Here is a 27,917-nt window from a genome sequence, read left to right as displayed (position 1 = left end):
GAAGGTAAACAGCGTTCTGTGCACCTTCAGCGTTTAGTCATGCCGGCCACATGACCACCGAGACGTCTTCAGACAGCGCTGGCTCTTTGGCTTTGTAATGGAGATGAGCACCACCCTCTAGAGCCAAAAATGACTAGCCTGTATGTGCAAGGGGAACCTTTACCTTTACCTTACAGGAAGTTACAAGGAGAAGTTACAACCTAAGTAAAAAAGGGGACTTATGAACCAGAAGCAAACTTCCAATTGCCACCCACCCACTGGTCATGTGACCACTCTTTGGTTGTTTGGCAACACGGTCACATATATGGCCATTTGCCATGTCCTGCAGTTACATTGACAGCATTTTACAATGATTTTCAAAAAAACCTGTGCCAGAGTGAAGGATTGGTTTGCTTGATGGCCGTAGAACTCAATGACCCAAGAACTAATACTTCCTTTTAAATGGGTCCTGAACAATTGGGGGTGTCGAAAAGGAGAGGGTAAAGAAAAAAGGCAATAATGGCAACCATAATTATGAAATCCAAATCTCACACTTCTTTATGTACATTGTGCCAAGTGTAAAAAAGGGACAAACCATCACACATCATTGTGGCCAATATTTGTACTTTGTGTTTAACCCTGTGGGTAAAGCTTATACTGTAAACAATTCCTGTTGGTTTTATGTTATTTTCTTATCAGCACATTGTATTAACGATATTTTTAATGTTGAATTAAAGCAGGACATCAATCAGCCAAGTAATAAAAGTATAACCTGTTTCTGTGTGGCCTGGAATCTTTGAGAGAGGCAAAAACAAAAAACAGATACTGATATTAGATACACCACATTTTCCCGAAAATAAGACCCTGTCTTAAAAAAATTTCCCACCAAAAAAGGCACCAGGTCTTATTTTCGGGGGATGTCATGCACTGACTAACCTCACTTGTGCATGTTGCCGCCAGCCTCCTCTTCGCTGTCAGAGGCCTTCAGGATCGAACCAGAGCTTTGTTATCAGCTACAGAGGCCTTCAGGAAAGGTCTTGCCAGATGCAGAAGAAATGGGCTGGCAAGGCAGGTGTTGGGGTGTGTGAGGCCTGGCTACAACTGTCCAAAGGTAAGTAGTAGGGCAGCTCCATCCCCACACTAGCTTAATTTTTACCCGTCCACTCTGGAGTGGGCGGGATCTTAATAGGGCTTATTTGGGGGGTAGGACTTATAATGGGTGCATGTTTAAAAATCAAGCTAGGGCTTACCCTCATGGTGGGTCATATTTTTGGGGAAACAGGGTAAATATTGATGATACATGATAGATTCAGATATATTCATCCTCTGTATGTATGTGTATATCTTCATTACATATTCAACCTCTGTAAATTACTATCAGATACTGACCAATGCCTGTTTTAACTATTACACCCAGGCACATATACATGTACACATACACACACACACACACACACACACACATATATATATATACATATGCACACACATACACACACGTACTTTAAGTAATATGTCATACTATATTATTTCTGCCTGAGCATGAAAATAGATTTGAGTTCTTCAGGAAGGAAACATGCTCCAGTGACTGGTGGAAAGTTTATTCTCTAAAGTGAGTCAATCAGGAAGGACAAAATTGTCTCTTTAATGTAACGCACCCTTGAGTCCATAATTGTAATTGGCTGATTGATGATAGTCACATCAATTAGCTGGCAAGTAAGCACTATCAAAGAGAAACTGTTCTTTTCAAAAGTGAAAAGTGAAATGATCTGGGGAGCTTTCGTGAGGGGGGATAGTATTTATCTCAAAGATTTATTTCTTAATTGAGAAGATGGTGAGCCAGATAGATGCAGATAGTCCTTGACTTATGACCACAATTGAGCCCAAATTTCTGTTTTGTTTTTGTGATGTTTTTTACCACCTTTCTTGCTTGCCTCAGGTCTTAAGTTGATAAGTTAGTAACCCGGTTGTTAAGTGAATCTGGCTTCCCCATTGACTTTGCTTGTCAGAAGGTCGCAAAAGGGGATCACATGATCCTGGGACACAGCAACGGTCATAAATGTGAGTTAGTTGTCAAGCATCCAAATGTAAATCACATGGTTATGGGGCAGCTGCAATGCTTGTAAGTGTGAGAAATGGCCACTTTTTCCCAGTGCCATTGTAACTTTGAATTGTCACTAAATGAACTGTTGCAAGTTGAGGACAACCTGTAATTTCGGGGAAGGTCAGAAAAGGTCATCATACGACATTGGGACACAACAATGGTCATAAAAACGAACCAGCGACCAAGCATCTGAATTTTGATCACATGACCTTAGGGATGCTGCAAAGGTCATAACTGTGAAAAATGGTCATAAGTCCCTTTTTCAGCGCTGTTGTAAGTTTGAATGGTCACTAAATGAACAAGTTGAGGACAACCTGTATATGTTATTGGCTTCTTCAGCAAAAAGAAAGAAAGAAAGAAAAGCAAAATAGATTTGGAGAATCGTCATTTATGCTTTGCAGGCAGCAATGGTGGTTGTAAATTCAGGCTTTGCCAACTATTCCAGCAGAAGTGTCTTCTGTATACACTCAGAAGACTGGGAAACAGTGTCCAAGGGCCCCTACCATTTCCTTCAGTTATAGGTCTGTATAACAAAGCAATAAGTCAAGAAAGAAGCCTTCCAAACCCATCACCAGCTTCATTCACTCTTGGAGAAGCAGCCATTTTGATTACATGTATGATCCATGCACTGGGCCCAGAGCAGTGCTGGTATTCGACCGGTTCGGCCTGGTTCTAGAGAACCGGTAGCAGCAATGAGCAGCGGAGATCGAACCAGTTCTCTCTGCCGCTTTGCTGTTGGGCCCGCCCACCCACCTGGGCTCCCATGCTCACTTTTATCTGCTGAATTTGAAGCGCAGCTGCTTTGTGTGGCACAGAAAAGCGCTGTGCGGCAGCTGCTGAAACAATCGGGATCGTGCAGTCTTGCAGGAGGTGAGTTTGAACGCCTCTGCACCTGCACAAAGTGTGCATTTTGCACATGAGTGCATGCAAAATGTGCACATGCACGCAAAGCGCGCCCACTGAGCTGGTAGCAAAAATATTTGAATCCCACCACTGGACCAGAGGTGGTATTCAGCAGGTTCTGACTGGTTCTGGAGAACCTGTGGAGGAACTTTTGAGTAGTTTGGAGAACCAGCCAATCCCACCTCTGACTGGAGATTTTACAGTATCCTTCCCCTGTCACGCCCATGAAGCCACGCCCACAGAACCAGTAGTAAAAAAATTTGAATCCCACCACTGACTGTGACCAAAACTCAACCCTCTATTTATTATACCAAAGAGTCACTAATGCTATCTATTGATTTCCATCTCAATGCAAGAAACTGTTGTCTTTGGGTAGAGTACATGAAGCTCTGGACTTTATGAAGGCATCGGAGTCAGCATCTTCTGGAAGCATCCAGCCCTTAGGTGTGTCTTCCCCAGGCAGCTGAGCATTTTGCTACACTACATTTAACTGTGTAGACTCTATTCTGTTAGCAAAAACAGCCTCATCAATCAGCCAGACTTCCACCACAGATCAACCTGATGCAGAGTTGCGTGGCACAAAAGCAAACAGTGTGAAGTTATCTGATAAAGTGTCCCAAAGGTCAGGGATTGGTTAGAGGGGAAATGGGGCCCATAATGACTTCTCTGACAGATATCTAGCCAATGACTGAAGAATATTGACCAAATTGCTGTTTAACTTCCTTTATCTACAGCTGTTGTTTGCCTTCCCGCTAAGTGGCTCTCCTCACCACAACTCCTTCCTCCAATGACGTTTATTCATTTGCTGATGGCTGGTAACTTTAAGTGCCTCTAAAATGGGTTGATGAAGGATGTTTTCCCAGGGAGAGGGTATAAGAATTACTTACAAAGTAATCCCATTTGCATGCGCCGCATTTGACAAGGAAACAGGGACCAACTCTACCTTCATTCTTCAAATTATAATTTTCTCTGGTACTTAATAAATTGGCTCAGAGGTGGTATTCAGCAGGTTCTGACCAGTTCTGGAGAAGCGGTAGAGGAAATTTTGAGTAGTTCGGAGAGGGAAATATTACCTGTGGTTGGCCCCGCCCCAATCTATTTGCTGCCTCCTGAGTACCAGCTGGTTTTCATTTGTTGCCCTGCACAGGAGAATGGAGCTGGAAAGCAGGTTAGTGGGGTGGGATTTTGCATAACCTTCCTCCAGGAGTGGGAAAGGAATGGGGATTTTACAGTATCCTTCCCCTGCCACGCCCACCAAGCCACGCCCACAGAACCGGTAGTAAAAAAAAATAAAATTGAATCCCATCACTGAATTGGCTGAAGGGGAAGCAGATGTCCAAATTGGCATAGATTACCTGGATTATAGCATTACAACATGGGTATATGGATTCTTTTTTTCCTTAACAAAACCCCGTACCCAGCAAGGAGAAGAAAAAAAAAATCTCCAGCCCAGCATATTCTCTTCTGTTCTAAATTTCTAGCAGCAAGTTGATTTTTATGGAAGGGAGTCTTTAGTCATGGGAAATACATTCTGCCATTCATAGGAAAATGAATCTTATAAGAGATTATATCCAGAGCCTCCCTGGAAGAACATCAGGCAAGGGGAAAACCAACAGGAGTCCATCTATTGTTCAGAAAGCCAATAACAACAACAAAAAACCCAACACATCTTGGGAACGAGGTAGAAAAACAGAAAGCTGTATCATCAGGGAAGTAAACCTTCTGAACATTGGAGTACAGCCCAGAATGAGCTTGTCTTTAAATGTATAAAAATGTGCCATCCAGAGGTGGGTATTCAGCAGGTTCTGACCTGTTCTGGAGAACCGGTAGTGGAAATTTTGAGTAGTTTAGAGAACCGACAAATATCCCCTCTGACTGGCCCCGCCCCCATTTAGTCTCTGCCTCCTGAGTTCCAGCTGATTGGCTGGGTCTCTTTGTTGCCTTGCACAGGAGAACGGAGCTGGAAAGCAGGTTAGTGGGGTGGGGAGGGAATAGGACTTTGTAATAACCCTCCCCTAGGAATGGGGAGGGAATGGGGATTTTACAGTATCCTTCCCCTGCCACAACCACCAAGCCATGCTACACCCACCAGGTCATGCCATGCTCACCAAACCATGCCCACAGAACCGGTAGTAAGAAAATTTGAATTTCACCACTGGTGCCATCATACATTTTGGAATGACTTCATAAAAGATAACAGGTAGTCCTTGACTTACAATACCAATTGGGACCAAAAGTTCTATTGCTGACAAGGCAGTTTTTAAGTGAATCATACCCAATTTTATGAGCTTTTTTTTTTTTTAACGACACACTAACAAAATGAGCTTAGTTTGCTCAAAACATTAAGCTACATCCAAAAAACAAAAAAACAAACCGCACAGCTACTTATCAAGCTGATACTGCTGGATTTAACATACCTGGCTAAATTTATCTAACTCTACTCTGAGAAGCACAGAAGGAAAACTATATATCTGGGATTATTGCTTAATTTATTTTGAAGAACTGATTGGTAATAGACCTTACATGGTTGGAACCGGTAAGCTAGAAGTAACTGTACCATGGCAGAAGATACAGTGCAAGACTATTTGATGGCACAGATAGCAAATTTGGGTTGTCTAGTTGAGAAGATCTCTGGCCTGAAAAAGTCCTATTTGTGGGAATTAAAAAACTAAACTGTATGAACAAGTCTATGGAGATTCTCAGTCATCCAAGTCATAGTTGTTCCAAAGGTGCTTTTTGAGCTGAAGAACCTTCTTGGATGAGAAGTGAAATATCTTCAAAGAAAAATAAGAAAGTCCAGTTGCCTCTTGAAAAAAAAAGCACCTACAAGAGCAAGTTTGAGCCTCTCTGTAATAGTTTCTAAGGAGTGGATTGAATATCAGAAAGAGAAGAGCAAGCTTTAGCAGTCATGTAAACCAGTGAATTAGGTTTCTACGTTGAAAGCTGACCATTATACCAGCCATAGAGCTTCTGTTGTTGACTTGGACACACAATATAAACATAAATACTGGCTTTATTAGCCCTTTATCCTACGTTATCTTTCTTCTTCTACCCGCAGAACTCTGCTATTCTTGGCTGTAAAAAGAAAACTTTTTAGACACACCCAATTCTAATCCCTTTCTACTCCCTAGCTGGAGAGTCCTGATCTTGGAACGCTTGAGTAGATCAGTGCTTCAGAGCTGCATACTGGATGCTGTCTTCTGATTCAGAATCTGTTTCTAAGTCTACGTTGGTGGGATGGGAGCGCGGTGCTAGGTTCACCAAGGAAGAATAGTGCAGTTCTTCTTCTTCTTCTTCTTTCTTCACCACATTCTCATAATCCACCTTGGTGTCATTCTAAAACAGGAGGAGAAGGAACTTGTTTAGGTAAAGGATATTAGATTCAGGTGAACGTTATACAGGTAAGTCCTCGACTTACAGCCACAACTGAGCCCAAAATCTCTATCTTTAAGTGAGACATTTGTTAACTGAGTTGTGCCCCATTTTACAACCTCCCCTGCCACAGCTGTTAAGTGAATCACCGCAGTTGGTTACTTAGTCAGCCGGTTGTTAAGTGAATCAGTTCTTCCCCTCGACATTGCTTGTCAGAAGGTTGTAGAACGTGATTATGTGACCTTCAAATACAGCAGTGTTCATAAGTATGAACCAGTTGTCGGGCATCTGAATTTTGATCACACGTGTCAACTCGTAAAACATTCCTATGCCTGTTTTCAAGTTGCCATCAACAAGGGGGGCGGAATCTGAAGGAGCAGTATGGCAGTAAAACCAGAAGTACATTCCACCATTATCTTAAAAACATTGTAGCTAGGCAATTGGATCTTCTGTCCACGAAAATCCTTTATTGAAGAATGTGATTGATGACACCCGCCCCATGGACATGCTTCATTGGAGAATCTGATTTATGAAACACCCGGGGGTGGGGGGGACAGGGTCACAGGTGAATGTGAATTATGTATGCCGGCGTGTTGCTCCTAATAAATCTTTTGAGTTTTTTAAAGCTTGGCTCGAGGGTCATGATTTAATTAGGGCTATCTCCAGAATCCTGATGACATGATCATGGGGAAGCTACAAAGGCCATAACTGTGAAAAGGAGTCCTAGGTCACTTTTTTTCAGTAATGTAAATTTGAATGGTCACTAAAGGAGTAAGTTGGGGATGACCTGTACTTAAATGTGAACAAAGTTCAGTCATCAGCACCTTTAAATGACCTGAGAATGACTCCACTCTGCAATTCTGGAGGCCATGATCTGTCAGTGTAGATCAGATTTTTTAAACCTGACCTAATGGATCAAGTGAAACTCACCTTTTGAATGTCACCTAATCAAAACTGAATTGAAGTCAAAGTATGTGTGCCAGAGTTTTCTTTGAGGTTTTTCAAATTCCCTTTCTGATTTCTCTCTTCTTCGTGAACAATTCTTCTTTATTTTTCTTTGTGTGGTAGGGTGTTTGTCAGCTTACTTGATGAAAAGGGGAGGAACACTGCCAACACTACTGTTTTCTATTTTCTAATAACAACTTTTTGTTATTCTGAAGCCTATTTAGATGTTCACGTTTCCTAAACTGCAAGAAAGCAACACTTAAACTGAAAAAAAAATCCCATACTCTCATGATTACAGATTTTAAAAATTCTATCAGCCCTCTCTCTGTCATCTCTTTAAAATGGCACTTTTAAAAAGGAAGAATTGCTTGCAAAAAGTGCATAGGCCGACACAAAAACATATATGAAAATGTGCGTGCCGATTGCCAGCAAAGATCTTTGCACACCTTTCATTTTTCAAATAAATCCACATGTTCGTGCAGAAATAGACTGAAGAAGATTTCGTGCCGGGAACATGGGCAATCAGCCCAAGCTGCCCATCCTTGTTCATGATTCAATTTCTGCTTTACATGTTGCTTTAAAAAGCTACAGGGACTTTATGAAAATAAAAGCTGGCAAGCCCAAGAGGGAAGCGCCTAAACAGCAAAAGCCCTTGGGACCACATCATATAGTAGAGAAACTCAGCCCAGAAAAAGGGAAGCACGCGTTTGCTTTTTAAAGAAAAATAAATTGCTATTTCAAGGATGATCATTTCTCATGAATTGTACCAACAGCAACAAAAAAATCCTAAAAGAAGAAGCTGAATCAAAAGACCATGACTTTCTCGTAAACTGGATTTCAGATTTCATTATCTCAGGCCAGCACGTCTCCTGACAGGCTGCCTGGTGGTGATAGAAGTTGTAGTCCAAGCATGTAGTTCAAACATGTAGACCAATTCTCAAATACAGCTTATCTATCAGGAATCTGCACTGCATATCGGACATTAATACAATCAAGAGAGTCCAGAAATATTTCACGAGAGAGTCTCCTCTACTCACAACAGAATTCCCTATGCCTCCAGACTTGAAATTTTAGGCTAAGATAACTTAGAACTACGCCACCTTCGGTCGGACCTAAGCGTAGTACATAAAATTATCTATTGCAATGTCCTACCTGCCAATGACTACTTCAGCTTCAACCACATGAGCACACAATAGATACAAACTTCACAAAACTCGATTGCAGGAAATACAACTTCAGCAATAGAGTGGTCAATGCTTGGAACTCACTACCTGACTCTGTGGTTTCTTCCCCAAACCCCAAAAACTTTAAACTTAGACTGTCTACTGTTGGCCTCACCCCTTTCCTAAGAGGTCAGCAAGGAGCGTGCATAAGTGCACCTACATGCCTACTGTCCCTGTCTTAATGTTCCCTTTTATTTGTATCTATTTCATGTATTAATAATCATGTTTATACTTATATATATTATCAAATGCATGCTTGACAAGTACATTTTTTAAAAGATCTGGTGAGGGTCATATCTAGTGGCTCCCTATATATATACTTGGTCTTTGAATAGAAAATCAGTAAAAAATAATATTGAGTATTATCACCAAAAATGACATTAAGGAATGGCATCACTTTGTAGGAGCCTTATAGTATCTCTATGATCTACTCAAACTTTCTATCTCTGATATGGAATGAAAACAGGACAGGAAAAGGAACTTCTTCCCTCCCCAAATGGAGGCCTTCCAGATGTGCTGGTTGAACCTTCTGAGATCTGCAGCCCCAGCAATACCTGAGATACAGAGGGTCAGGAATGTCCCTGGTTTATAACTCACAGGGATCCAGCTCGAACAGGACATGTACCTTGGGCTGGAATGCAGGTTTCTTTACTACACTGTAGATCACGCTGTTCTCTGAGGAATCGAGTCCCACGTTTGGTTGCATGACACTGTAATCAAAAAGACATTAACTGCGTGAGATTATTTGATGACCTGACTTTCTGTTGCACCATTTGTCTGCTATCATTTGTTTCTTCTCTTCAAAATAACTTTTTACATACATACATACATACATACCAACCAGTGATGGGGTTCACAAAATTTTACTACTGGTTCTGTGGGCGTGGCTTGGTGGGCATGGCAGGGGAAGGTTACTGCAAAATCCCATTCCCTCCCCACCCCACTAACCTGCTTTCCAGCTCCACTCTCCTTTGCAGGGCAACCAAAGGAGACTCAGCTGCTCAGCTGGGACTCGGGAGCAGAGAATAGATGGGGGTGGGTCCAGTCAGAGGTGGTATTTGCTGGTTCTCAAAATTTCCACTACTGGTTTTCCAGAACTGGTCAGAACCTGCTGAATACCACCTCTGATACACACATACACACATACTAGAATAAAATATGGAAAAGAAAAGCTCCTAGGATATTGTAATAGAAGACAAATTTGTGCCTCTAGTTGACTTCTACTTTGCATGTTTTTGTACACCATCACCTAGATTTCTTTTTCTTTTTTTACTTAGGATCCACAGGAACTTCGCTATCCTTCTTCATAGACTGGAACTGAACTGACTTTGGAGCATATACACAGAAAAATATGGCTATGATTTCAAAGATAGACCTCCTGCATGGAATTTCAGCAGACAAGGAGGCAATAATTTGCTGTTTTGTATATTTAGTCAACCTCATGAATCACAACTGACCATCTTCAAACTGATATAATGTAGCATCCTGTGGAAGTAAATTACTCTACCTTTGCAAAGTGACCTCAGTTGATCACTTTGGACTGCAAATGCTCAGAAGTACTTCCACTAAGTAAAAGGAAACACACACTACTCATTCCACTGGTTAAAGGAGCACTGGTTAAATGCCCTACCTGACTCTGTTGTTAAAGCCTCAACCCCTCACAGCTTCAACCTCAAACTGTCTACCGTTGACCTCACCCCATTCCTAAGAGGTCCTTAAAGAGGGCATGCATAAGAGCACCAGCGTGCCTTCCGTCCCTGTCCTACTGTCCCCATTTATCTGTATTTACTCCCCTTGTTCATCATACTTATACGTGTTACCTTGTACATGTTTGACAAACAAACAAACAAATAAATAAATAAAGTATTGGGCATTTGATAAAGGACTTCTGAGATAAGTTATACTTCAGCCTTCACTGAATCCAAACAGCCCCTTCTAAGATCTGAAGATCTCTAATCTAAAGGACTTTATCTTGACCTCTGCATTGAACCAGGATTAACACCAAGGCCAGGCCCTGGGGCATCAGTTGGGACAGGGGCATTGTCAATCCATGTAAGCTCCTGATCTTGTGACTGTTCGTTTTTCTCCTTCTTGCTCTTCACGTTCTCTCTCCAAGTGAGAAAGCAGAAGCTCGGCTTGTCCATCTTCTCCGTCTCCCAGAAGATGCTGGTGATCCAAAGGGAATGGCAAATAGATGGACTGTGGGAACCGGGATGAGGAGGAAGCAGTAGGCATAGTAATGGAAGGGGTAGCATGTATCAAGAATCTTCTACAAGCTGAAGCTAGCTGATGGTTTCTTAGGTCCTTCATCGCTTCATCATCATACCTGGAATAAATAGTATGGTTATGTAACCCACTGTGGGGGAACTGGAGCCTTGCATATGAAATGGTGCCATCTTGCTCCTCGTTCTGGTAGTCTGGGGAGCAGTCTCTTCTACATTCATTTAGTCTGGAGTTGTTATTAGGTGGTACTTCTCGGTTGACCTAAGGGGAAGAAAAACAATCTCAATATTCTAGCCAGGGAAGACTTACTACCCCTCCAATTTCATAACTGCAGTAAAGAGGAAGAATTTGATCAGTGCAGCTTGTCGGAAAATGAAAATCTGGATGCTGGCCAGATTGTATCCATTTAAGGATATGAGAAAGAGTCACCCACAATCTCCAAGCTAGGAACCACTATGCACTCTTTCTTCCTCCCTCCCTCCTTCCTCCTCCTCTTCTTCCTTCCCCTTCCCTTCCCTTTTTCCTCCCTGTTTCTTTCCTACCCAAGTATGGCAAATTACAAGGATTTCATCTTCCACTACACCTCGTTCTCAGTCAATAAATAGAGGAGAAGGATTATAGGCTAAGGGACACGGTGGCTCAGTGGCTAAGACACTGAGCTTGTCAATCAGTAAGGTCAACAGTTTAGCGGTAATGGAGTGAGCTCCCATTCCTTGTCCCAGCTTCTGCCGACGTAGCAGTTCGAAAGCATGTAAAAATGCAAGTAGAAAAATAGGGACCACTTTGATGTCTTTGGACGGCACTGGCTCTTCAGCTTTGTAACGGAGATGAGCACCATCCCCTAGAGCCGGAAACGATTAGCACATATGTGATTTGAAAGAAGGAGGACCATTAAGGGTATTAGAACTGGAAGCGAGCTAAAAGGCCTACAAATCCTCCTTAATGCCTTCTCCACCTCTACCGTACCATAGAAAACAATTGAAAGTGATTTTTAACCTTCCTCACAAAAAACGAGCCTCTGGCAGGCCTCTGTGCACTGTCAATGTCCGAACGTATTGTTTTCTTCCTGCAAGAGGAGAAACAGAGTTAGGTCACCTCCAAGTTAGACTGCAATAAAGGTTTGATTTGATTTTGATGGTACCTCACTTCTCATCAAGTGGCTTTCTTTTGAAGCGTCTCCCATCAGCCAATTATGGAGCAAAGAATCTTGAAAATAATTACTGAGCAAAAAAGTGACTTTCCCCACTATCCTTCTTATCTGCAGGGTACCCTACGCTATCAGTAGGATATTGACCATCATGTCTACTGTTGATCATTGCCTGCAGGCTATCGACTCTCACTTACCATTTCTTCAAGCCATAAAGCAGCAACCCCAGTAACATAATAAAGGCAAGAACCACACCAAGGCCAATCAAGATGTGTTTCATCACTGTAGCTCTGCTGACTGCACAGTACAAACGAAAAATGACAAAGATTAGTAGGCTGTCGATTTGATTTTGTGCCAGATTGAGTCCATGACCTTATTTGCTCATCCAACCTACGCTAATCAATGCCCCCATCATATTTCTATTGATATAGTTGGCATGCTCAGAGGTACCCAAAAGCGGTAAATGATAGAACGGCATTCAGCTACTGCCATTTATTTGCTTTTATTCTGGACATAGCTTTGCAGAGACTCAATTCTAAGTGTGGATAATACTAAAAAGAAAAGCTTTAAGCTTACATCTTATTTGCTCAACTCAACCAGACATAAAATTAATTGTTTTAATGTGCAATGTTCTCTGAATTCCTCTTGGCTTAATAATTCACACCTTCGTGTGCATGCACAAACACAGATGAATAAATACATATAATTGGGACACATATAAATTGCACAGGAAAAGTTGGATATATTTGGGGAAGTTGTGTACAAAAATGTATACTAGTAATAGATCATACTATGGAAGCTGGTTTACTAAATATCCATATATTAGGGAATGTTAGTATAAAGAGTGTGTGTGCGTGTGTGAAGGAGAGAAATACAGTTTGCAAAATAGATGAATTAAATTGCATCAAGGCATCTGGTTTTTCATTCAATTTTAGTTTTTATGTTTTCATTTTTGCTTTGTTTTTTAAGGAATAATCTATAAGTTTCTTCTGAGCTTTGAGCCATGGTGGCTCAGCGGTTAGAATGCACTACTGCCGGCTAATTCTGCTGATTGCCTGTTGCCAGCAGTTTGGTAGTTCAAGTCTCACCAGCTCAAGGTTGACTCCGCCTTTCATCTTTCTGAGGTTGGTAAAATGAGGACCCAGATTGTTGGAGGCAATAAAACTGACTCTGTAAAGGACTGTAGAGCAGCATATAAGTCTAAGTGCTATTGCTATTTGTCTCCTAAATCCAAGTATAAAAATAACAAATCCCACTCTGAAAACAGACTAAACTTCATAGATAATTCTTCAGTCATGAATTGCTCATCCAAAAAACTGTACTTTAAGATCAGCCAGTCTGATTTCCATCCTCATGAATCTCCAAGCCAACACGAATATTTTGGAGCTGCTCTCCAAAATATTTGCAGAACATGAAATTGCCTCATTCTGTTTGACTAGTTGTCTTTCCATTGCCCAGAATTTCTTAATCAAGGATGGTCATCTAGGAATTGTAACCATATTTTTCAAGGGAAATACTCACAGGATACACTAACGGTGATGAGCTGTGATTCCTTATTAGAGATAGTATTGAATGCTCTGCAGAAATAATCTCCTGAATGCTCAACCTTAATTTTCCTGAGAATTAAGAATTTTGAATTCTCCATGGGGATTTCTTCTCCTTTCCAATACCACTTGTAAGTAGCTACTGATGGGTAAGCATCATTATCACATCTCAAATAGAGATCCATTCCTTCAGTCACAACTTTCTTGTCTGGAGTTAGATGAACATTACGAGGCCCATCTGTCAGAAAAAGAAAGAGTCACTCGTTTTAATCCAGCTTTTGTATATTTGATTCTCCGCATCTGCTACAAGACAAAGGAATTTATAAGGACTCAACAAGAGACATAGGTGGAGAAATAGTCTTCTATAGCCATTATATCTCAATCTTGGTAACTTCCTGATATTTCCACTTCTTGAATTATTAGCAGTGGTCATGTTGGTTGTGAAATTCTGGGAGTTGATATTACGGCTAAGTTCTGGAGAGAGTTCATATGGTCTATTGGGTCATCCCAGGGCCTTAGCTCAGCTTTCATCCGAGCACCAATGTGGGGGCAGAGAGACTGAACGCCACGTTAGAGCAATATGAGAGGCTATGTGAATTATCAGCGGTCCAATTAGGCGGACCTCCTGCCTTTCATGGAGGTTGAGTGCAATAATGATGTTCACAGTAGCACAGGATTAACCCCCTTCAAGGTAGTTCATGGTATGGACTTCATCCCAATGCCTGAGTATCTAAGGGATCCCTCCTCCTCAGTCAGCCTGACTGATTGGATATCAATGTTGAAAGCAACTTGGGAGAATGTTAAAAAAGTACTTAGTTAAAGCAACAGAGAACTATAAAAAACAGGCAGACAAACACCAAGCCCTGCAATGACTATTCCAGTTGCGGGGGGAAGACCTACCTCTCCACAAAATATCTGAGGCTAAAACTCCCTAGCAAGAAACTGGGGCCAAAGTTTATGGGACCATTCTTTGACATATATCTCAAAGTTATCAAGATTGTAAAAGGAGGATTGGAAGCAAAATGTAAATATTGTACCAATAATATAAATGTTAACGGTTTTGACTACATCTTTGGTATGTATGGCAAAGTAATGCCAAAATGGCTACTCTGTGTTTTGTATTTATAGTTGTAAACAATAAAAATATATATCAAGGATTTTTAAAATCCAAAAAAACATATTCCAAATGCAATAAAATACTTTCCATAAATCCTAAGCTAAACTAGTTTTCCAACCATAATATCATATACTTAAAAATCAACAGAATGTGAAACAGGAAAAAATGTAAACCTGAAGTAAATAAAATAAAAAATCTTAGCATGCAAATGTGTTTCCCTAAAGTGTATATTCAAAAAGATACATAACGGTGAATATGTTTGTGAGCCAACTTAAAAATGAGTAAAACACTGGTGTAAATATGAATTTAAGAAGTGTATTCTGATCATACAGAGACCAGGATGCACAAATAACTATAAATTAGATCAGGTCACCTAAAAATATGACTAAAACTAAATCAAATAATAAAATATGGATCTGACATCTTATCAGAAATTTATTTCAGCGTATGTACTGATAGTTGGATGATATTGTACTTTTATATGACTATACATTAAAGTTATATTTACTTCTTTAAAAAAAGAAGTCACATAGCAATCACCTAAAAGCATCTGAAGACCATAGAAGCAAGAGAGGAAAGTAATCACATTTCACTGTTGTTTAGAATGACTGACAAGGGACTAATCAGACAACAAACATAATAGATCCTCCAGTTCTCCATTAAATATGTCTTGTCCATTTTTAAAATCACTTACGGGGTCAAGATCGCATCTGACAACAGTAAATTCCACTAGATTCCACTCAAATCATACCCAATATGGAAAACTACCCCATATTCTGTGAAATACAGATTTCATTTTCCAAAAGAGAAAGAAGAGTTCTATGATCCCTATGGTATGAGCACTATGCAGAGGTGATATTCAGCAGGTTCTGACCAGTTCTGGAGAACCGGTAGTAGAAATTTTGAGAACCAGCAAATATGACCTCTGACTGGAGATTTTACTGTATTCTTCCCCTGCCACTCCCACCAAGCCACGCCCACAGACCGGTAGTAAAAACATTTGAATCCCACCACTGGCACTATGGTAATGTCTGGACAACTCTTGCACTTTTCTGAACAAAATTTCAAATGTAGTTTCCCTTTGACTCTTTCCTAGGTCTGTGTCGTGCCCCTGGTGGAGACTGACTCTGAGGGAGAGGAGGAACAGCTGACAGGGAGTGGAAGTGTGGCTCTGGAGATTGTGGAGGAGGCTGGGGAAGGGCAGATACCAGCTGGGCAGTCAGAGGAAGACCCAGGCCCATCCCCTCTTCCTCCTAGGACACACAGGGAGGAACAGAGAAGGGAACAATGTGGCTTATCAGAGAAGAAGTGGCCATGATCCCCCCTCATTGGCTGCAGCTAGGGGGAATAGTATAAAGGAAGGATGTTTAAAACACAGCGTTGCTAGAAGCAAAGCATGTTTTATTTCTGGCTGAGGTTTATCTTGGTTGTCATTCTTCCAAGGGACTGTGCCTTGCTATCTTCTTGAAGTTTGTAATTAATTATCCTGGTCTATCATGGAAATTCCTTCAGTGCGGTTTGTTTTGGTTTTTTATTTCTCCATTATCTGTTCTTTGAGTTTGGACTGTATTTCTTTCTTTTGGAAACTATTTTGGAAAGAGTTTAATCTCCAACTGTGAACAATTGAAAAGTGAGGCCAAGTTGGAGGCATTAAAGGAAATTTATTTACGTTTGGGAATTTATTACGTGTGTGCTGTTTCCCGGATCATCACAGTCTAAAAAATAGGGATTGGCCTAAGGTCACCCAGATGGCTTTGTGCCTAAAGCAGTAACCAAAAATTAAGCTTGAGTCAACAACGATTGTACCTAGAAGAGAAAGCCCATTGAACACAGCAAGAATATCATGACTATACACTGAATCTGTACTCACAATTCACTTCCAGCTCAATAGTTGGAGACTCTGCCTTTGTTATGTTGTTTTTTGATACACAACGGTAGATGCCAGAATTCGTTGAACTGGCATTCTGGATGAATAGAACATTTTCTGCAGAGTTCAGTGACAGAAGTTGCCCATTTTTATACCAGGTGTAACTGAGTTGCTTGGGGTTGGCCATTCCCACACTACAAATCAGGTGAACAGGATTACCTTCAAGGACCAACCCTGAAGGTTTTCGATTGAGCTTGACATCTTTGGGGCCATCTGTAGGACAAAAGGAGAAATGCAAGCACAGAGAGTGATATCCTATTACTCTTGAACATATGCTCAGAGTGACCAACATTGTGGGCATACATTAGCTACACTGAACAACTCAACTAATAGCATCCACTTTCCTTTTTGAACCCAAAGCTATATATTCTTTAATTAAATCATTCTCAACTTTTCACCTACCCCCAAACTACTCTAAAACATTTTTTTTACTCAGTTTGCTTGTACAAACCATAGGCAGCAATGCCCCACAATGATTTGATTATGTATGTCCAGAGCTTTGTCAATATGAGGTTGTGGTTTAAATACTGAACTTGGACTAGGAGATGTAGCTTCAAGTATATCTTCAGTTACAGATGCTAATTGAGTGACTTTAGGCAATCATTTTCCCAGGGCTTTTACTATGGAGAAAAATAAAGGTGAGAGTGCACTTGGGGTTCCTTGAAGTAAGGCAGGTTTATGATTCTATCAAAGAATAGAATAGAATAGAATAGAATAGAATAGAATAGAATAGAATAGAATGATAATTGAATAGAAGAATAGAAGAGAGAAGAGAAGAAGAGAATAGAATGGAATGGAATGGAAGAAAAGAGAAGAGAAGAGAGAATAGAGAATAGAAAAAGAGTAGAGTAGAGTAGAGTAGAGTAGAGTAGAGTAGAACAGAACAGAACAGAACAGAAATGAATTCTTTATTGGCCAAGAAAATTGTCTCCAGTGCATAAGCCCTAGTCTCAATGTACATACAAGCAATAAGTAATAAATCATGGTTCATGGTCATTATAAAAATACGTTCATCATAAATCATAAGATACAACACTTAGTGATAGTCATAGGATACTAGATAAGCAATAAATCATACTAGGGTACTAAACAAAACAATGTAATCATTAGATACAAACAACAAAGTTAGAGTCATAAGAAGATAAGGAGATAGGAAAGATGAGAAGAATAATGAAGGAATAACATAAAGGCAGGGTGCCCATAGCAAGATCTTCTGCTATATCTCCATCAAAACACCTTCCAAAATTGCAACTGAAATTCTAATTCTAACACACCGAAAAGGAGAAGTTTTGAGCATATGAATATATCCATTTTACCATTTAAATTTAAATTCTGTCAAAAGTTGATTCATTAATCTATCACTTGCACCCTTTTTTTGTGCTCCTTCACTCAAAATTGTGCTCCTTCACTCTAACCTGAAAGATGTATAACTTGAGTTTCTAAAATGATGTATTCCATGTTCAATTTCTTATACTTGCTATATCCAAGACTTGAATGGCAATGCTCTTGTGCAGGGATGTCAAACTCAAGGCCCAGGGGCCAGATGTGGCCCATGGGATGCTCCGATCTGGCCCACGAAGCCAGCCTGGAAGCATCGAAGGACCAGAGAGGGCCATGAGCTCCATTTTCGCTGGCAGAGGGTTGCAGGAGGCCATCACAGCCAAAAACAGAAGTTGGGAGCCCATTTTCTCTGGTAGAGCACTCATGCCCCAGAGGTGCCCCCAACATGAGTGACGTTGAGCTGGCCACGGCCACTCTGCCCCCACCCTCAAGATCAAACACAACCCTGATGGGGCACTCAATGAAATAGGGTTTGACCCCCCTACTCTTGTGGGTCTCCCCAGGAACAATTTAGCTGCTTAAAGGCTTCCAGCTCATCATATAGTTATTCTTACTTACAAAGGATATCCAAAGTGATGGTTGGGGAGAAAGTGCAGCCAACACTGTTACATGCTTCGCATCTGTAAGAATTGATTGGTGCAGGAATTGCAACGAATGTCAGTGTCGAGCCCCAACTTCTGGGTATATCACTTGATCCAAAAATTTTGTAATTGTTGTTGCTGGGGTAACTACTGCCCACAGAGCAGTTCAAAATGACTTTGTCACCTTCTTTGATAGGCAAATGATTTGAATGAAAAAGTTGGACATCCTTGGGGCAATCTGCAAAACAAAATCAATGTTTGTTTGTTTTTTAATTCAGTAGATAAATTATAGAGTTCTCTGGGTTTTGAAAAAGGTTCTTTGCAGTGAAAATTCAGAGTTCTCTGCAGAGCATCTCTGCAAAGTTGTACCCCACTTTTAATTAGCAGAGGCACTGAGACAGGTTGGTAGTAGCAATCCAGCAACACTTATTTACTTCTTTGCTGAAATGGTACAGCGTGCAATGTGCTACAGCCCACAAAAGATTGAAGTGCTGCGAATTGTGAGAAAATGTCAACAATCCCAGTTGTGTCCCATTGATCCCCAATAAAAAGTACATATGAACAGTTGTTCCGGATGTAGCCAGCTTATAATTAGAGCTACTTCAGAAGGTTATATTTTGTTGTCATTGTTAGATTGGGAAGACAAATTTTATTATTTGAGGGAGCTGTGAGTTTCATTTCCACGATATTAATATTGAAGAAAGATTATTCCATGACTGTGATAATTTTAGAATGAAAAATTTGCCATCAATTCAACTGCAACGGAATCTAGAAATCTGTATTTTTACCCTTCCATATAATGGCCTCCAAAGCAGAGTTGGTGCTGGCCCCACCCCTGCCTGGCCTAGTGAAGGGGGAAAATGTTCCTATGGTGGTATTCAGCAGGTTCTGACCAGTTCTCAAGGACTGGTAGCAGAAATTTGGAGTAGTTCAGAGAACCGGTAAATAACACCTCTGACTGGCCCCGCCCCCATCTATTCTCCGCCTCCCGAGTCCCAGCTGATCGGCTGGATCTTCTTTGGTTGCCCTGCTCAGGAGAACAGAGCTGGAAAGCAGATTAGTGGGGTGGGGAGGGAATGGAGATTTTGCAGTATTCTTCCCCTGCCATGCCCAACAAGCTATGGCACGTCCACCAAGCCACGCCCACAGAACTGGTAGTAAAAAAGTTTGAATCCCACCACTGCAAGTCCAAAGGACATTATATGGGCCTCAGGTCTGTTTTTCTGAAGTGCTCTATGGGGGGAGAGGAGATATAAGACTGGGACTGTGCAGCGCTTAATCTCCGAGCTCTTTGGAGCTTGAATGTAGCAGCTTCCCACCGTGGTTTAAAACAACTGTGTCTTTTTCTCAACATCCCCAGCAACACTGGAGAGTGGACTAGAAAGAATCTCCTGTTAATCTATAAGTAATATACAGCCATGTGGTTTCAACAGCCTGCTGTTTTTTTAAATACAAATTCCAGTGCTAGGATCTGTTTCTACTTACAATGAACATTCAGTGTGACAGAGGCATTTGAATGGCCAATCATGTTGTGGGCCACACAAAAATAGGTATCAGAATCCCTGGGTTGAATTGCCTCAAATCGCAGTTCCCGTCCAGCCATGATAATATCAGGTGTGCTGCTTTTGTACCATTTATAACCACTGATGGGAGGGTTGCCAGTGGCTGAACATGTCAAAACCACATTGTCCTTTTCTTGGATGAGTGATTGTGGCTTTATAATGTTGACTTTTGGTAGATCTGGGGGATCGAAAACAAAATTGATTTCAGGTTTTTTTTTTAAGGCAGATGTTTGGCAATTTCTTCCTCCTGAAGGGGCAACAGAATAAATCAATTTGATGTGGGTAAGAAGATTATAACAAAACTGAGTATTGTAACTGTGCCTGTTTTTGTTGTGTCATCTCTCTCTCTCTCTCTCACACACACACATACACACACACACACACACACAGAGAGAGAGAGAGAGAGAGAGAGAGAGAGAGAGAGAGAGATTTTATTTTGAGGTGGTCATTAAACAAACACCAAGGCTGTTAAGCAAAACCATTGTTTCGTATCAGCATTTTTTGCCAGAAACCATGAAATTTGGTTTCTGGAAAAATAGCAATAGCAATAGCATTTATATATCATTTCACAATGCTTCACAGCCCTCTCTAACCTGCTTGCAAAGTCAGCCTATCGCCCCCAACAATCTGGATCCTCATTTTACCAACCTCAGAAGGATGGAAGGCTGAGTCAACCTTGAGCCGGTGAGAATCAAACTGCTGCGGACACTGAAAAATTGGGTTTGGTTTATCCACAGATGGGCTTATGTACAAGTATACAGGGTAATATTTTTAAAGTACCCATATATTCTGTATCTACTTACATTAAAGCCCATCCATGGATAAGTTGATCCTCACATTTTTAATCAAAATACCATGAAAAATGGATAATTCATGGATTGTCCACAGCTAAAACCACTTGTGAAAATTAAACATACAAACATTGCTAGGGTCAGCTTACTGTACCTGTAGGTGACATATTTTTCATGGTATTTTAATTAAAAATTCAAAGGTTGGCTAACTGGCAGATGAGTGTACATGATCTTCCTTCTGGAAAATGCAAATATCTTCAGAAGAACTGGACAGTGAAGAGGCCTTAAGAGAGAACTGGTGTTCAGCAGCACCAATTAATCAACTCACACTGGACGTTAATCATCAGGTTGTCAGAATTGACACTTCCCATCCCGTTATTCACTTCACATCTGTAATTTCCAGAATCTGTTCCTTTTAAATTATAAAACTCGCTTCTGGGGCCCCATTGTATATTTTGTATATTTTCATCATTCTTATACCACTCATAAGAAAACACAGCCGGGTTACTGCTATTAACTATACATTCCAGAGTGAGTTTGTTTCCCTCTCTGACTGTGCTTCCAGGTTCAGCATTCACTTTAACTCCTTTGGGAACATCTAAAACAAACAAGATTCAGAATTAAAATAAAACAACAGAAAAATACTTGAGGAAAAATGATCGGAACGATTAAGATCAAATGTTCTAGCATTAAAATTACAGTCCTCAGAATTATAGTTATCTCATAGAGACAACTCCTTTCAACCTCATAGAAATTCCCAGAGTCAAGGATGAGTCGGCATTAAAGTGTTTTTTAAAAAAAATAATACTTTTTGCTCAGCAAAAATGCCTAACCTTGTTCCCCTTTTAGTCTGTAGAATGTTTTTAGCCTTGTGCCTAATTTGGAATATTGTCTCTAACAGAAGAATGAAATAATTATATGAAGCATCAAAATATCAAGCCATGCAGTTTAGGCTTCTCAGCAGGCATTAGTTTGGCATAAACAATATACTTATTTAGATATTGTATTAAAACCATTTTTCTAGATTCATACAGCAAACTAGACCTAAACATACATTTTATCATCAGAGCAAGTCTCTTTCCAGCCCAAACTATAACTAGCTGACATAAAAATCAAACAAACTAGCTTGTTTGTTTTCTGAATGCAGTTCCTAGACCAGGGCTGTCAAACCCATGTCCCACGGGCCGGATGCGTCATGCGCTGGCCATACCCACGCCCGGTATAGCGAAGGGGAAAAAAGTTGCTATAACTCACGTAATGCTGCCAGGACACCACGAGTTTGACACCCCTGTCCTAGATTGTTACATAATTGGTTGTGATTTGTGTGTACACAGCCATGGAATCTGTAACCCTTTCCCTGAAATTTCTAGAAAACAGACAGAAATTTTTGAAGGTCATGATTGCTAAAGGTCTTTATTTTACACATAGAGATTCTTCTGTGTACCAAAGCAAACAACTTGAGTTGTCCACCCTTCATTATTCATATTAGACAAAGTATTCTTTCCGTATGTCACCTTTGCCATGGAAGTCCTTAAAAATAGACAAATCTTTGATCAACCCCATTGTGTCCACCATCTTGCCAATTTGGTCATATCCTAGGTATACCCTTGACCCCTGCATCAGCTTTTATCCCATTATACACTCACATTTTACCATCAGATTTGCAAATGGTTTCTTTATTTCTCTCCCATCATGGGTTTTTAGCAAACATGTCAATTGTTTCCCATGATCCTTCCAAGTGGCAGTGAAAGACTGTTCAGTCTGTACTGTCTGGATTTCAGTGGTAATTTTTGTGGGCAACACAAGATGATCTTCTAATCCTTGGATAGACAATTTTATGGGCTCATCATAACAATGATAAGGTATTGAACATGCCACTGTATACTTGTTGTTTTCTATCATTTCTTGGGACACTGTTTTTATCAGTTCTGAAGGGGTTTCTGCAATCAGATAATTGAAGAAAGAAAACATTTTACACAGATGTTGAACAAAGTTGAATTGCTTTTTAAAGAGATAATTTATTAATTTAGAAATCTACCATGTTCAAGCCAGTATTTTATCATGTACTCAGATTGAAGTGGAGAAAGTGGAGTGGAGAAAGAAAAGCCAAAATAACTCTTTTACATTTAATATATATTTACCCCTCTCACAATATCATATTAAAAATTATAATTCAGTAATCATGTCTAAAGAGATTTTGGATTTTGAGCACCTCTTGATTGGAAAGATGGGTGGACAATAAACCAAAATATTATAACTGTGCATCAGTCAAGTGGTCATGGTAAGGCAGAAGATAGCTTCTGAACAATCTTTCATCTCCACTTGAGAAAATATGACCAATCTACTGAGCACATCCTTCTGTTGAATTAGGAGAACAGAGTATGTGAAGTATCCATAGATGTTCTTGTTGCATCCTTTGAATTAACAACCTGCAATCATTTATAGACCAGAAGTTGCAAGTCCAAAGTTTACTGGTGATATTTTGAAAAGGCAGGTTTTAGTACCAATAAAGATAGGGAGAAAGAGTGGAAGAGATCATTTTCTCAGAAGTACTTACCATGAACAATAATTTCTAGTTCTTCGAACCATTTATTTTGAGTTTGCCACTTTCCAGCTTTCCAATAAAGTCTGATCCCATAAAAGCCTTTATCACTTAGGCGGAGCTGGGAAATTTTCAAACTGCAGTTTTTGTTTCCCAAATCACCCACAAATTTCACTCGATTACTAAACTCAGAACTGACTTCAGTTGCTGTCTGGTTGCTGTTATATAAGAGCACTCCACTGTAATCATTTAGGGTATTATTAAATAAAGGCTGAAAATACCAAGCAAAGGACACATGGTTGATAATTCTACTGTTATACTCCTTTTGGATGTTGCATGAAATGACCGCACAAGATCCCTCCCAAACATTTAGGAGTTTGGGTGTCACAGATAACGGTTTACTTAAAGAACCTGAAAAGAGAATCAAATAATGAAGTTTGATTAAGATCCATCTCCTTACCTCTCAAAACAAAATGCACTGAGAAAGCAACAAGTCAGCAGTGTTTTCTTACTTCTGTGAGGAAAACCCTCCATCCCATCCCAGATTTTACTCACGGTTTGGAAGTGGAAAAAAAGTGACACTATCATAAAGAAATGCAATGATCGAGCCATAGCTTGGTTCCTCCAAGGAGGTTTTTCCATTTCCATTCTAGTCACTGCTCCTTCATCACAAAGTTGAAAAGAATTTCCAAGAAGCTGTTGAGAGGCTCAGAGGGGGTTGCATTACAAAGAAAAACATGCAATAATCCCAAAGCTCACAATTTAGAAGAAAGAGTAGAGCAGAGTAGAATAGAAATTTTAGAATAGAATAGAATAGAATAGAATGGAATGGAATAGAATAGAATAGAATAGAATAGAATAGGATGGGATGGGATGGGATGGGATGGGATGGGATGGGATGGGATGGGATGGGATGGGATGGGATGGGATGGGATGGGATAGGATAGGATAGGATAGGATAGGATAGGATTGGGCACACAAAGAATTGGGCACACAAAGAATTTGTCTCCCATGCATGAGCTCTCAGTGTACACACAAACAATGAAGTGATACATCATAGATCATAAGATTATAAGATACAACATATCATAAATCATAAGATACAACAATTGACAAATCATAAGATACCAATAGGAGAAGGTAGTAGAAAAGATGAGTGGCATGAAAGACAAGAAGATGACAAGGATAATCACAATACAGCCTACTACATGAGTAAATATCCTTGGGCAGAAGACAATGCTGCTTGAAAGAAAACCGATTGGAGCGGGCTGTAAAGTATTGTAAAGCACTATATAAGTCTAAGTGCTATTGCTATTGCTATGAATAAACTCTTGGACTTCCTTCAATTATCTCCCTCAGACCCAGATTACATAATATTATTTTTTTGTTTGATTTGGGGTTGTTCTTATTTATTTCACTTTTACTATTTTAGTGGGTTTACTTGCCATCACCACCCCTCTTAGAAAGGAAGATCCAACCTCGCCTTGACATTTGTCACATAATGTAACAACAAGCACATTTTGTGGTTGTTTTGACACTTATGCAATCTTGAAACCATTTGTGTGGGAGATTTTCAAGGGAAGCCACTGTTTGAAAAAAGCATGTGATATATCAATAACATTCTCAAATAAATTGTTTTTGACTACACTCTTAGAAAGATTTTGAAAATTATTAAATTTCTTGTCATGGTCCAGAAGTTACTTTAACTTCGTGTCTGTTTATTTCGATAGCAAAAGAAAAAAAAAATATCAACAAACTAAAATTCTATAATTAAATTATGAAAATATCACGAATAGCCCTATGGAACAAATTGAATTTATTTTTTCCTGCCCACAAAGCATGTGAATGCAGCAGATTAAGTCTAGAAAGTTAAATCTACGCCAACTTTCCTAGTTATAGAAGAGGCTGAATTTAAAAGAAGGACCAGGGGTGACAGAGTAGCAGTCTTCCAATACTTGAGGGGCTGCCACAAAGAAGAGGGAGCCAAGCTATTCTCCAAAGCACCTGAGGGCAGGACAAGAAGCAACGGGTGGAAACTCATCAAGGAGACCCGCAACCTAGAACTAAGGAGACATTTCCTGACAGCCAGAACAATTAATCAGTTGAACTGCTTGCCTTCAGAAGTTATGAATGTTCCAATACTGGAAGATTTTAAAGAAACTGGACAGCCATTTGTCTAAATTGGTATAGGGTTTCCTGCTTGAGCAAGGGGGTTGGACTAGAAGACCTTCAAAGGTCCCTTCCAACTCTGTAATTCTGTTCTGTTCTTTTTTAAAAAAAAACTCATAGTAACAAAATCTTTTGCAAAGAATATCTTACAGTGAACTCATAAAGCAGAACTGGAAAACGCAACCGGTAAATATACTGAATGTTATATCACAAGATAAGACGTGATAGCTTTATTTCTACCCATCCATTCGGCCATTTGGCATTCTGAATCTTGAATGATTCCTGTTATTACATCCCTCAAGCCCTAAGGGCAAAGCAATCTATTTTTTGCAGCCTTCACCAAACAACTCTCTGCTGTTACAATCTAACGTAGCTCAAATTCCCTTTTCTCCCTTGACAGAACATACTAAACACACACAGACACACAGACACACACACTTGTTCTACACACATTTACAACAGTTACCTGGAAGGAACAGCATCCATAAGAAGCACCTCATTGTCAGTTTAAGCCTAGGAAAAGAGAGCAGAATACAAATTGTAGGTACCACTAACTGATACGAAAGTTCATTAATAAAGTTGGCACCACTGGATTATAAAGAAAAAAAATGGGTGTTTATGGAAATATGCCAATTAAGAATGGTTTTTCACTCTGTGAGTGATTCTGTTGCAGTTTAGTTTCCAATTTCGTAGCTGTTTCTTTCTTGGAGCTATTTCCTAGCAATCCCATCCATCAAAAGTCGAGGTGTTGTTTGTGTTTATCAGGCTGATTTTTTTTTCATGCTACCAAAGTTAGAAAATAAACCAGGCAAGTCCATTCACACATCATTACTTGCCTTAAAGATCATACTGGGTCTCGGAAGGTTGAGGTTCTGGAAGGTGAGTTGATTCTGAAGAACCAGTTCCTCGTTGTACTCCTTCCTCTGTGACGGTCAAAAAGCTTGTGTCTCCAAGCTCAGCACATCTGTCACTGTGACTTCCTTCTTGCCACCCTCGAGTGACACAAGATCTGAGCGCATCCGCTAAGGTCAAGCTTGGTTTCATCTTGGTAGCTCCAGCAGTTTAAGAGTGTTTACTCCTCCTGTTTAGTGGTGGCCAGAAATTTAAAAGATGAGCTGGGCTCCAGGGAACAGGATTCTTCCTTGAGTGAACCTAAAGAGAGAGATTGGGACAGCTAAGGATTAACTGGCTGCCGCAGGAAATGATGAGTTCTCAAAGGAGAGGTCTTCAAAGAGAAGATGGAAGGCTATCTCTCTGAGATGTTTGACCAGTGACAGAGTGTTAGTTTCAGTGACCTTCAAAGGACCTTCAGTTTTAGGATTCTATAACATTTGCAAAAAATCCAATTGCTTCAACACAGTATCTCAGGGGCTGCCACAAAGAAGAGGGAGGCAAGCTATTCTTCAAAGCACCTGAGGGCAGGACAAGAAGCAACGGGAGGGAAATTTATCAAGGAGAGAAGCAACCAAAAACTAAGGAGACATTTCCTGACAGGGAGAACAATTAATCAGTGGAACAACTTGCCTCCAGAAGTTGTAAATGCTCCAACACTGGGAGTTTTTTAAAAGATGTTGGATAACCATTTGTCTGAAGTGGTGTCGGGTTTCCTGCCTAAGCAGAGGGTTGGACTAGAAGACCTCCAAGGTCCCTTCCGACTCTGTTATTCTATTCTATTCAATACTAATCTGTCTACAAATGACGTTCAGAAAGAGTTCTTCTTTCCATACAGATATGCAAACGATCTGTTAGATTTAGCAGGTTCATTCAGTGAATAAAAGAGAAGCTTCGGGGCGGTAAAAATAGTTTTCTTTCACTTAATTTCACCCACTTCCCATATCTATTTTAGACAGAAAATACAAGAAAACCTGAAGCTGCAAAATAGTGCAATTCAAACATTCTGAAGTGATGCTTGATAATTTGAATTAAGTGCATGATTTTAATATCTCTTCAGAAAAGTATTGTTTGGCAACTGCAATTTAACAATGAACGTTTTCTGGATTGGGTTGGATTTTCAAATAGTTTAACCTGTTTGTGACAAACAGTGACCAAGCTGGGGAAAGGCTATGATTAAATCCACGTTCCCCAAAACATTCACTATTAACCCTCATTACAATCTGGTTGTAATTATATTATAATTACAACCAGATTATAATTATTTATTGAAATGAAGTTTGGAAATCATTTCTGTACTTCTTAACTTTCATTTTCTTTTTCTTGTACATTTTTGTTGTTCTTTTCTTTTTTCTTCTTTCAGTTCCTCTTATTATTATGGGTCGTCCTATAGTCAGCCAGTTGTTTAGACTGGATATAACATTTTTATCCACTATCAAGCCCTTTCCAAGGATCTGGGATAGGAAGACATTATACTATTATTATCTCTGTCGAGTTTCACACCAACTCCTAGTCCTGAAGGTAAGATGGCTATTGGTGAGACAGCATTACTCAGG

General features: G+C 40.0%; 1 protein-coding gene across 7 annotated transcripts in view; it reads right to left on the bottom strand.

Annotated features, from left to right (window-relative positions):
• Positions 1-5,456: 5,456 nt before the first annotated feature.
• The window catches only part of CD22 (CD22 molecule), a 76,689-nt gene continuing 54,228 nt past the window's right edge, over positions 5,457-27,917 (bottom strand). The window contains exons 1-14 of one of the 7 annotated variants that reach the window (XM_087939975.1): positions 26,307-26,630; positions 25,937-25,983; positions 23,317-23,712; positions 22,406-22,699; positions 21,088-21,357; positions 19,892-20,146; positions 18,384-18,644; positions 16,428-16,697; positions 13,418-13,678; positions 12,094-12,193; positions 11,716-11,815; positions 10,853-11,010; positions 9,152-9,236; positions 5,457-6,322 (exon numbers count right to left, since the gene is read on the bottom strand). In XM_087939975.1, coding sequence (XP_087796101.1) covers positions 6,152-6,322; positions 9,152-9,236; positions 10,853-11,010; positions 11,716-11,815; positions 12,094-12,193; positions 13,418-13,678; positions 16,428-16,697; positions 18,384-18,644; positions 19,892-20,146; positions 21,088-21,357; positions 22,406-22,699; positions 23,317-23,712; positions 25,937-25,970 — 2,655 coding nt within the window. In that variant the 5' untranslated portion in view covers positions 25,971-25,983; positions 26,307-26,630 and the 3' untranslated portion in view covers positions 5,457-6,151. Of the gene's footprint in view, positions 6,323-9,151; positions 9,237-10,852; positions 11,011-11,715; positions 11,816-12,093; positions 12,194-13,417; positions 13,679-16,427; positions 16,698-18,383; positions 18,645-19,891; positions 20,147-21,087; positions 21,358-22,405; positions 22,700-23,316; positions 23,713-23,856; positions 25,984-26,306; positions 26,631-27,917 lie in introns of those variants that run through there. The other 6 variants (XM_087939978.1, XM_087939977.1, XM_087939980.1 and 3 more) reach the window with 6 other exon arrangements.

The sequence above is a fragment of the Pseudonaja textilis genome, chromosome 10, assembly GCF_049901715.1.
Source record: "Pseudonaja textilis isolate UNSWEBS1 chromosome 10, rPseTex1.2, whole genome shotgun sequence".
NCBI classification, from domain to species: Eukaryota; Metazoa; Chordata; class Lepidosauria; order Squamata; family Elapidae; genus Pseudonaja; species Pseudonaja textilis.
This window is presented reverse-complemented; position numbering and strand designations above follow the sequence as displayed.